This window comes from Dreissena polymorpha, chromosome 12, assembly GCF_020536995.1.
Source record: "Dreissena polymorpha isolate Duluth1 chromosome 12, UMN_Dpol_1.0, whole genome shotgun sequence".
In the NCBI taxonomy this organism is placed as follows: Eukaryota; Metazoa; Mollusca; class Bivalvia; order Myida; family Dreissenidae; genus Dreissena; species Dreissena polymorpha.
Window position 1 is genome coordinate 37,018,475 of NC_068366.1, and position 12,858 is coordinate 37,031,332.

Consider the following 12,858-nt stretch of genomic DNA (forward strand, 5'->3'; position numbering starts at 1 on the left):
TTGTGTGTTTGTCATGCATAGTTCAGTGTTTTCCAGAAAAATTTGAGTAGCCAGTTATATGGCCGGCAACTATGCAGTAAAACCAAAGCATTTGTGACATTTACTTGATATATTTGGGAAAAGTAGCCGGCATCAAGAGTTAATGTAACCGGCAAGATCGCTGGCTGCCGGTATTTAAAGAGAACACTGATAATAGTAAACTAAATCTCTACGACGGGATTACAGCTTTGTAAAATTGTTTTTTGGGTGATAATGGTTAGTAATTCATACTAATGTCATTAAAAAATATTGTGCTTTAAATTTAATTTTGAGAATGGGATGGAAGAACAGAAAATGAAGAGCATACAGGGATGGAAATAAGTGGTTTACTGTGAACCCGGGGCAAGTAGATTTTGGCCTGGGCAACTCAATTTCAAAAGTTGGTAAACTTCTTTTTCTTAAAGCTTAAAACAATTCACTGCAATAAAAATTGAATAACAATTGATCACCATGGATCAATACTAGTTAAATAACATTCATTATTTAGGAATAGGACATGATTCAATTCAGGCTCATAATAAAACATTATGCATTGAACATGTGTTGTCAGCAAATGTATTTAATTATCTATTATTTTATTAAAAGAATGTATAATATTCACATGTTCATTATTTCTGGGCTCGTTATTCTTTATCTGGGCAACCAAAATACTAAAGATGGTTGCCCACAATAGTAAACAGTTAGTTTCAATCCCTGGCATATCATTGTATCTCTATTGTTATAAGCATTGCATTAAAGTTTTGATTGAGGTTAGCTTGTTGTTTATGGTATATTTACATTTTAGCTTGACTGTTATATATGAAATATATATAGTCGAGCTATCCTACTCAACCCGGCGTCGGCGTGCGCATTGGAATGTTTGCGTACCACCTCAAATATATTTCCTATGTCCATTGACATATTGCTTTTATATTTTGCATACTTCATTACCGACATAACCCCAATCTATAAACAAGAGCAGACAACTCATTTACTGTATCAAGCATTTTAACAGAATTAGGCCCTTTTTCACTTAGAATAATATGCATATTATTGATAAATCTATGTTAAAGTTTGCATATGACCTCAAATATTTTTTATGTCCCTTGACATATTGCGTTCATACACCATGTATTTTGCTTATTAACCAACATGTACCCAATGTATAAACAAGAGCAGATAACTGTATCAAGCATTTTGTAACAATTATGGCCTTTTTTTCACTTAGAATAAGCATATAATTGATAAATCTATTATTAAGTTTGCGTACCACCTTTAAATTGCCATAACTTGTTTATTATGCTCCCCCCCAAATTTTTTAGGGGGAGCATATAGTCGCCGCTTCGTCTGTCCGTCGGTGCACAAATTTGTTTCGTACCCAATTTTTTTTGTACCCAAATTTATATATGTACCCTTTTTTTTCGTACCCAAATAGTTTTTTGTACCCTCATTTTTTCGTTCCCTATAGGTTTTCATAACCAAATTTTTTTTCGTACCCAATTTTTTTTGTACACAAATTTGTTCGTACCCAAATTTCTTTGAACCCATTTGTTCGTACTCAAATTTTTTTCATACCCAAATTCGTTTTGTTCCCCATTTTTTTTGTACCCAAATTTTTATTTGAACCTTTTTTTTTCGTACCCAAATAGTTTTTCGTACCCTAATTTTTTTTCATAACCAATTTTTTTTTCGTACCCACATTTTTTTGTACCCAATTTTTTCGTACACAAATTTGTTGGTACCCATTTGTTCGTACTCAAATTTTTTTCGTACCTTATTTTTTATTTGTACCCATTTTTTTCGTACCAAAATAGTTTTTTCGTTCCCTTATTTTGTTTGTACCCATTTTTTCGTACTCAAATTTGTTTTCGTACCCAAATTTGTTTTTTTTTCCTACCCACATATTTTTTCGTACCATTTTTTTTTAGAAATAATCGATTTTCAATTTGATTTCATCTCTCCACTCATTCCATCACGCGAAACCCTTAAGGTGTCGCAACTCTAGTACTATAAATTGGGGAAAAGATTTATTGTTTTATTTAAAACTTTTGCATAATTATTGATAAAACTTAAATAAAACAGAAAATAATAAACAGAAAGATGTAAGTTAAATGTATATTATCACTTCAAACTCTGTTTTGTTTATACTTAACAGCACTATTTCCACACATCTGAAAGAAAAATCTTAAATTGGGAATTAAGGGACTGGATTTGGCAAAAAAACAACTCTGGCATTTGGAATATAACCAAATAACGGTTATAAAATCAGGCAAAAACAAGATGTGTTTGTGAAATACAAAGCCCACCAGTATGTATCCTGGCTTACTTATGATTACTGGCATTGGAAATGTCATTGACTGTACTAAACTGTCAATGCAAAGGACAAAGATGACAATGACAATATTTTATGAAAGATTAAGGACTCCAGCCCAAAATACCAAGCATTTATAAGCAAGAGTGACATTTTGTAATAATAAGTGCTAAATAGCATATAATGCAATTATTAACACAATGTTTTTACACAAAAAGTACATATACATTAATGAAATACAACTTCAATATTGCAGATTTTGACCCATACATTTGACCTTTGACCATGAAGGATGACCTTGAGCTGCACCACTCAAAATGTGCAGCTCCATGAGGTACACAAGCATGCCAAATAGCAAGTTGGCCTGTTGCTATGTTCAATTTTGTAACAGTGTATATTAAATGACCGATTTTGACCCATATATTTGACTTTTGACCTTGAAAGATTACATTGACCTTGACTTTTCATCACTCAAAATGTGCAGCTCCATGAGGTTCACATGCATGCCAAATATCAAGCTGCTATCTTCAATATTGCAAAAGTTATGGCAAATGTTAAAGTTTGACGCAAACAAAAACACAAACAAACCAACAGACAGGGCAAAAACAATATGTCCCCCAGTATATACTGGTGGACATAAAAAGCCATGGGGAGGGAGGGATCAGGGTTGGCACATCATAGGCGTCACTTTGGAAGGCCAACTTGTTACGTCTAAACGTTCGAGGTGGGGAAAGGGTTGAAACAGACACTAAGTCGTACCTTGGGTTCATGAGAAGGCGCCTGAAGAAGTAGGTCCAGGTGATGTAGTCCATGGCATCCTGCTTGGAGGTGATGGTACCGGCTACTATCTCAGCATTCAGATGGTCTGGCAGTACCTCTAGGAGACTACAAACAGGGGACGATAGCGATAACATATGAGACTTATCCTGGGAAAATTGGGCTTATCACATGTGTGTTAAGCGTCGTCCCAGATAAGCATGTGCAGTCTGAAGAGACCAGTCAGGAACAACACTATCCCTCTTAACTGGATTTTTCGTTGAGAATAGACATATGTGACCCTTTTTATGGTATTAAAGCAAATATTACACACATATTGTTGATCAGCTATAATTCAGTAATCTTTAAATGATTTAAAAATGACTATGCATTACAATGGCCATACAGCTTGACTTGATTGGCAATACTCACTTAAAACAAGAGCACCGCCTTGCGGGTGCAGACCGCTCATCTATTTTCTTTTTAAAGGTAAAGGGACTCTCATTTTCAATCACAAAGGAGGGAGGAGTGGAGTGAAGAGGGGTGTATAGTGTGGGGTTGTCGATATTTATATACATTAAAAAAATCGGGGGGGGGGGGGAGAGGGGGGGGGGGGCGATGGGGGGGGGGGGGGGGGGGGGGGGTTTGGGTGCGATGGTTGGACTGTATTTCAAACATAACCGTTTTAAAAAAAAATGGGGGGGGGGTATAGTGTGAGGGTGTGGTGGTAATTTGTGAGATGATCTTAAAAAAAAAAAAAAAAAAAAAAAAAAAAATCAAAAAAAAAAATTGGGGGGGGGGGGGTGGGGGGGGGTGGGGTGGGGGGGGTATAGTGTGAGGGTGTGGTGGTCATTTGTGAGATGATCTTAAAAAAAAAAAAAAAAAAAAAAAAAATAGGGGGGGGGGGAGGGGGGAGGGGGGGGGGGGAGGGGGGGAGGGGGGGGAGGGCACGGGGGATGGTTTGGGTGGAGTCTATTGTGGTATGTCAGGTAAGAGTAGTTTCATCAAATCTAATCATAAATAAAGAAGTTATGGCAATTTTAGCAAAATTTAATAATTTGACCTTGAGAGTCAAGGTCATTCAAAGGTCAAAGTAAAATTCAAGTTGCCAGGTACAGTAACCTCATGATAGCATGTATGTATTTGAAGTTTGAAAGCAATAGCCTTGATACTTAAGAAGTAAAGTGGATCGAAACACAAAATTTAACCATATATTAAAAGTTACTAAGTCAAAAAAGGGCCATAATTCCGTAACAATGACAACCAGAGTTATGCAACTTGTCCTTTTACTGTACCCTTATGATAGTTTGTGAGTGTTCCAAGTATGAAAGCAATATCTATAATACTTTAGGGGTAAAGTGGACCAAAACATAAATCTTAACCAAATTTTCAATTTTCTAAGTATAAAGGGCCCATAATTCCGTCCAAATGCCAGTCAGAGTTACATAACTTTGCCTGCACGGTCCCCTTATGATAGTTCATAAATCTTGCAAGTATGAAAGCAATAGCTTTGATACTGTAGGAATAAAGTGGACCTAAACACAAAACTTAATCAAATTTTCAATTTTCTAAGTATAAAAAGGGCACATAATTCTGTCAAAATGCCAGTCAGAGTTACATTACTTTGCCTGCACAGTCCCCTTATGATAGTTAGTAAGTGTTGCAAGTATGAAAGCAATAGCTTTGATGCTTAAGGAATAAAATGGACCTAAACACGAAACTTAACCAAAATTGTCAATTTTCTAAGTATAAAAAGGGCACATAATTCTGTCAAAATGCATGCCAGAGTTATCTAACTTTGCCTACCCAGTCCCCTCATGATAGTAAGTAAGTGTACCAAGTTTGAATGCAATAGCATTGATACTTACTGAGAAAAGTGGAACTAAACGCAAAACTTAACCAAAATTTTCAATTTTTTAAGTATAAAAAGGGCACATAATTCTGTCAAAATGCACGCCAGAGTTATCTAACTTTGCCTGCCCAGTCCCCTCATGATAGTAAGTAAGTGTACCAAGTTTGAATGCAATAGCATTGATACTTTCTGAGAAAAGTGGACCTAAACGCAAAACTTAACCGGACGCCGACGCCAACGCCAACGCCAACGCCAACGCCAACGCCAACGCCGACGCCAAGGTGATGACAATAGCTCATAATTTTTTTTCAAAAAATAGATGAGCTAATAAGACTATACATTACAATGACCATACAGCTTGACTTGATTGGCAACACTCACTTAAAATAAGACTATACATTACAATGGCCATACAGCTTGACTTGATTGGCAACACTATACATTACAATGGCCATACAGCTTGACTTGATTGGCAACTATACATTACAATGGCCATACAGCTTGACTTGATTGGCAACTATACATTACAATGGCCATACAGCTTGACTTGATTGGCAACTATACATTACAATGGCCATACAGCTTCACTTGATTGGCAACTATACATTACAATGGCCATACAGCTTGACTTGATTGGGAACACTCACTTTAAATAAGACTCAAACTGAAAATATTTTTGTTTGCATTTTCATGTAAATACTGGATTCTGTATGGACATTCCAACAATCTGACCTGTTTGTATAGTCAGACAAACTCACTGCTATTTCAATTGATTAGTTTATGATCATAACCCTACAACTTTACTTTTTCATTCACAGACATAATTGTTCTGAGAAAACTTTAACAACTTTACAATTTTAACTAAATGCTGTTATATTTTTTATAAATCATTTGTTAGCATACATAATCATCTATGCTAACACAATATTGAGATATGTATTTCCCTTTGATCAAAAGCTGTCTAAACAAAAGTGCAACTTTAAAACAAAGACAAAACTTAAGGTAAAATAAGATTTTGCTGATTTGGACTACACAGGTAAATGGCACATATAGAAACACCTATTTGGACTACACAGGTACAGGGCACATATAGGATCACCCATTTGGACTACATAGGTACAGGGCACATACAGGTTCACCCATTTGGACTACACAGGTACAGGGCACATATAGGACCACCCAAATGGAGTACACAGGTACAGGGCACATATAGGAACACCCATTTGGACATCACAGGGACAGGGCACATATAGGACCACCCATTTGGACAACACAGGTACAGGGCATATATAAAAACACCTATTTGGACTACACAGGAACAGGACACATATATGACCCCCCATTTTGACAACACAGGGACAGGGCACATATAGGACCACCCATTTGGACAACACAGGTACAGGGCATATATAAAAACACCCATTTGGACAATACAAGAACGGGTACATATAGGACCACCCATTTGGACTGCACAGGAACAGGGAACATATAGGACCACCCATTCAAATTCCACAGGAGCAGGGCACATATTGGACCACCCATTGCGATAACACACGGACATGGCACATAAAGGACCACCCATCTGGACTACACAGGGACAGCGCAAATATAGGACCACCCATTTGGACTACACTAGGACAGGGCACACATAGGATCACTAATTTTGGATTCCACAGGGATAGAGCACATATAGGACCACAAACTTGGATTCCACAGGGACAGGGCTGATATTGGACCACCAATATGGATTCCACAGGAATGGGTTATACAGGACCACATTCACATATTCTATAAAGACAGAGCAGATGTAGTACCACTCACTTAGATTCCACAGGGAATGGCTCATACAGGACCACTTACTTAGATTCCACAGGGAATGGCTCATATAGGACCACTTACTTAGATTCCACAAGGAATGGCTCATACAGGACCACTTACTTAGTTTCCACAGGGAATGGCTCATACAGGACCACTTACTTAGATTCCACAGGGAATGGCTCATACAGGACCACTTACTTAGATTCCACAGGGAATGGCTCATATGGGACCACTTACTTAGATTCCACAGGGAATGGCTCATACAGGACCACTTACTTAGATTCCACAGGGAATGGCTCATACATGACCACTTACTTAGATTCCACAGGGAATGGCTCATACAGGACCACTTACTTAGATTCCACAGGGAATGGCTCATACAGGACCACTTTCTTAGATTCCACAGGGAATGGCTCATACAGGACCACTTACTTAGATTCCACAGGGAATAGCTCATACAGGACCACTTACTTAGATTCCACAGGGAATGGCTCATACAGGACCACTTACTTAGATTCCACAGGGAATGGCTCATACAGGACCACTTACTTAGATTCCACAGGGAATGGCTCATACAGGACCACTTACTTAGATTCCACAGGGAATAGCTCATACAGGACCTCTTACTTAGAATACACAGGGAATGGCTCTTATAGGACCACTTACTTAGATTCCACAGGGAATGGCTCATACAGGAATACTTACTTAGATTCCACAGGGAATGACTCATACAGGACCACTTACTTAGATTCCACAGGGAATGGCTCATACAGGACCACTTACTTAGATTCCACAGGGAATGGCTCATACAGGACCACTTACTTAGATTCCACAGGAAAAGGCTCATACAGGACCACTTACTTAGATTCCACAGGGAATGGCTCATACAGGACCACTTACTTAGTTTCCACAAGGAATGGCTCATACAGGACCACTTACTTAGATTCCACAGGGAATGGCTCATACAGGACCACTTACTTAGATTTCTCAGGGAATGGCTCATACAGGACCACTTACTTAGATTCCACAGGGAATGGCTCATACAGGACCAGTTACTTAGATTCCACAGGGAATGGCTCATACAGGACCACTTACTTAGATTCCACAGGGAATGGCTCATATAGGACCACTTACTTAGATTCCACAGGGAATGGCACATACAGGACCACTTACTTAGATTCCACAGGGAATGGCTCATACAGGACCACTTACTTAGATTCCACAGGGAATGGCTCATACAGGACCACTTACTTAGATTCCACAGGGAATGGCTCATATAGGACCACTTACTTAGATTCCACAAGGAATGGCTCATACAGGACAACTTACTTAGATTCCACAGGGAATGGCTCATACAGGACCACTTACTTAGATTCCACAGGGAATGGCTCATACAGGACCACTTACTTAGATTTCACAGGGAATGGCTCATATAGGACCACTTACTTAGATTCCACAGGGAATGGCTCATACAGGAACTTCTTATAGAAGTGTTTCTTGATGTCATGCACCAAGATCACTGCCACACCCTGATCATCAAACTGAGGTCTCCCGGCTCTCCCCATCATTTGCAGAACATCTGCAACATCAAAGTGATGCAGTATTATTTTTCAAGAAAAACATCACCATTGTAAACAATTGAAACCTCTTGAATTTTTCGGCGTAGCTGTATTAAGCCAGCTTTCACCTTACCTGACCTTTGTAAGTGTCCAATAAAATTCAAATAAAATTTCCCGCGGCTAGGCACGAATGAATGCACTTCATTTATTCCATTGGCTGATTTGAGTATACCACCAGAACATTGGAAACATATCCGCGTCTTTGTAACACTGTTCTACTGCATGAAACAATTTTATCTCTAATGAAAAGACTTAATAGATAGAACAGTTTTACACTCAATTCTCGACATCAATACAGTTTGTGCGTGCACCTTTTATTTTCATAGAATTACCAGCGCAAAAGCGTTTATACTTAAAAGCTATGTTCTTATATTAAGTACTTACTTCCACATTCCTGTCAACATGTAAACATGTAAAAGTATAAAGAGCAGTGGAAGCGAGGCCTCACTTTAATGGATTGCATTTCAACCCGCGAGGTATAAAGTTTATATACAGGTCATCACCGGAGTTTGCGGCCAGTAAAATAATCGTTAATATAATAAAGACGCTATCCGTGAACTAGGTGACCTGGAATTTTCTTTAGACAAGAAATATGTTAAATGAAGATATTCAGAAATATAATTATGGTAGATTCTTAATGTGTTTTCAAGAATACAATGATAAATATTATTTTTGATTAATTTAACAATAGTTATTCCACCATATTGACTAATGTATTTAGCATGAGCGCGATGATTCTCAATACTGTTAATAATCGAATCAAATGGCAATGCCCGACAAACCACTAAAATAAGTTTGTTCGAAGAACTCGCCAATAAATACGGATACTTCGTGTGTGGCCGGTTGACTCATATGTTTTAATTTCACTTTCATTCTTCTTTTGGTTTCCTGTTTTGTTTCTATAGGTTTCTGACCAGCAATATGTAATAATGTTAAATAAGCCGTGAAAACTCCGCGTAACATCCCGTACTGCGTGTGATGCAGCTAAGAACTGCACAGAAAAAGACATTCCCTATCCTTGATCTCATTTATTGAACTATCAACGCTGTATATCTTTTTTAAAGATATTTCTTGTTTTAAGTGTGTATCAATTGTCTGCAACATCAATCTGACAAATGCCAAACTTAAAAAAAACAACAACATCATATTGCTTTGACCACGATGCAGTAGATACTAGTCCATCTTGGGATCTGGGCCAGTGTTAACCAACCAATTCTCAGACTCAAGTCTAACAAGATGTGTTTGTGAAACACAATGTCCCCCTATATGATGTTTGACCTTGAAGGATGACCTTGACCCCTATATGATGTTTGACCTTGAAAGATGACCTTGACTTTGACCCTTCACCACTCAAAATGTGCAGCTCCATGAGATACACATGCATTTCAAATATAAAATTGCTAGCTTCAATATTGCAGAAGTGACATTACATGAGCAATTTTGACCCATATATTTGACCTTGAAGGATGACCTTGACCTTTCACCACTCAAAATGTGCAGCTCCATGAGATACACATGCATGCCAAATATCAAGTTGCTATCTTCAATATTCATGGTTCAAACAGAAATCTCAAACCTAAATTCAAGCACTTTTCAAGGACTTTTTAAGGCCAAATTTTCATTTTTAAGGCAGATTAACACAGTATATATCATTTATTTGCTTGAACACATTAAACTTATTTCACAATAACTCATACATGTTATTTATAGTCATTACATACAAATACACGTTATCCATCCTTAACTCAATGAGTCTCACATATGTATTTACTTTTTAAAGTTATTATAAACAAACACATTGTCTCTTTCTATGCTCACATCAAACAGACTAGTTCATTTTATTTAAACATAAGTCAGTTACTATTACATTTTGTATTTCACAGGGCTGTTGTTGTTTATGACTGTTTTAGATTCAACAGTTTTAACAACAGTACCTTCCTGTTTCACCAAAAAACACATTGCAGGAACCCTGTTTGCTTCTCAATTTCATGTTTTCTTTGTGGGTTTCCTCTTTATAGTGGCTTTTCAAAGCGCTTTCCCCCATTCCCCCGACCCCAATGGTCTTCATATAGACCAAACATTGTGCTTTTCGAATGTCATTTGTTTTCTGTACCCAGGAATATTCATAAGTTTCGCGCAAAACATAACGATAAACGTCATTTTGACAACTTGTTTATGACCAGAAAATAGCGCCATGAATATTCATATTTAAAGAATGTTGATGTTTCGTATAAGTGGTAATTATTTAAGCATTTTTCTGCATTTCATCAGTGTTTATGACCAGAAAGTAGCGCCAGGAATATTCCAATAGTGTACGAAACTTATATTTCGTACTCAACTTTTTGCGCAAAGGAATTTATGATAAATTTTCGTAATATTTTCCTTAAGAACGATTAAAATTCATGGCAATGATAAAAGTAATTTTGAACAGAAATAAACATTTTCAAGGCTTTTTTACATGAAATAAGCACTTTTTCAAGGCCAACCTTAGTTCAAGGGCTTTTCAAGCCTAGGACTCGTTTTCAAGCACTTTTCAAGCCCTGTGCGAACCCTGATATTGCAAAAGTATTCATAAAATAAGCGATTTGGGCCACATATATTTGACCTCTGACCTTGAAGGATGACCTTGACCTTGACCTTTCACCACTCAAAATGTGCAGCTCCATGAGATACACATGCATGCCAAATATCAAGTTGCTATCTTCAATATTGCAAAAGTACTCATAAAATGAGCGATTTTGGCCACATATATTTGACATCTGACCTTGAAGGATGACCTTGACCTTGACCTTTCACCACTCAAAATGTGCAGCTCCATGAGATACACATGCATGCCAAATATCAAGTTGCTATCTTGAATATTGAAATACTGCAAAAGTGTACATTAAATGAGCGATTTTGACCCATATATTTGACCTTTGACCTTGAAGGATGACCTTGACCTTGACCTTTCACCACTCAAAAAGTGCAGCTCCATGAGATACATATGCATGCCAAATATCAAGTTGCTATCTTCAATATTTCAAAAGTTATTGCAAATGTTAAAGTTGGCGCAAACCAACCAACCAACCAACCAACCAACCAACCAACCAACCAACCAACCAACAGACCAACAGACCAACCAACAGACTGGGCAAAAACAATAAAGAATACTCTTAAAAGAATAATGTCTAAATAGTATGATAAGGTTCATTATGACATAGAATCAACCACTGCTATCAACACAATTCTTCATTTACAACAATGCATTTATTACATAAGCACCATCTGAAGCATGTATATATTCAAACTCTGAAAGTATTTTGCTTGATTCTAAATTTATTCTTTTTTCTTCAGTCTCAGAATAGGTTGAGCAAAGGTATATTTTAAATAAATTAATTTAACATTTATCTGAGTTTTGATAAATCTGAAAATAGATTTGCAAATTGTTTATTATGTACTTAAATAATGAATCAAAATATGAAAGAATACTAGAGGGCTGTTGATTTTTGGTAGTTTCATTACAATAGCCTTATGTAGGATTATCAAGTCATTAAATTATATATAATATTTTATTATAATGAATCAAAATATGAAAGAATACTAGAGGGCTGTTGATTTTTGGTAGTTTCATTACAATAGCCTTATGTATGATTATCAAGTCATTAAATTATATATAATATTTTTAAATCATAAAGTCTTTGCAACTTAATTTTGAATCAACAATACCAGTAATAGGAAAGTCAACATATCTGCGGGTCTTCCCATCGTAGTATTCTGTTCCCTTGACAACCACAAGATGGGCAGGGAAATTCACACCCCAGGCAAGTGTGCTGGTCGCAATCAGAATCTAAAATATTGGAAGATTACTTTAAAACATGCAAAACAAAAAAATCTGCCTTAAACATTGCAAATCATTTAAACAACCCTAAAAATTAAATTTGCCCAAGTCTGAAATTGTAAGCACTGTTTATATATCTTGTACAAATATATATTAATATGTTTTTATAATATATTTTCTGACATTTCTTAATTAAACTATGAAGTTTTAACCTAAAAATATATCAATTATTTTTTTACATCATAATAAAACTAACAACAACATCCAGCAATAGCACTTACTCACTCAATCCACCAAGTAAGCCTGAATTCTTTTGTATTACTCCATACCAAGAAAAGTCACAAGGCCCCTATATGAAATTAAGAATCTGAGCAAACCTGATTTCAAATTTACCAGTGCTGGGCCTAGTATCACAAACATACTTAAGACAATCTGCCTCAACTTAAGAGTTATTTCCCATTTTTTTATAAGTTTCATTCTTGAATTTTGAGCGCGACATAACCCTGAATTTGAGGAAGAATACGTGCATATTCATATAGCTGAGATTTGTGATTGTTATTGAGCTGATTGACCTTCTCAATACTCAGCTGAGTGGATACTCAAGTCTCATCTTGACCTTCTCAATACTCAGCTGAGTGGATACTCAAGTCTCATACTGACCTTC

General features: G+C 36.7%; 1 protein-coding gene across 1 annotated transcript in view; it reads right to left on the reverse strand.

The window, feature by feature from the left end:
• Positions 1 to 12,858, reverse strand: part of LOC127853552 (activating signal cointegrator 1 complex subunit 3-like) — a 215,834-nt gene that overhangs the window by 77,700 nt on the left and 125,276 nt on the right. The window contains 3 exon segments of the mRNA XM_052388131.1: positions 3,089 to 3,214; positions 8,202 to 8,334; positions 12,083 to 12,203. Coding sequence (XP_052244091.1) covers positions 3,089 to 3,214; positions 8,202 to 8,334; positions 12,083 to 12,203 — 380 coding nt within the window.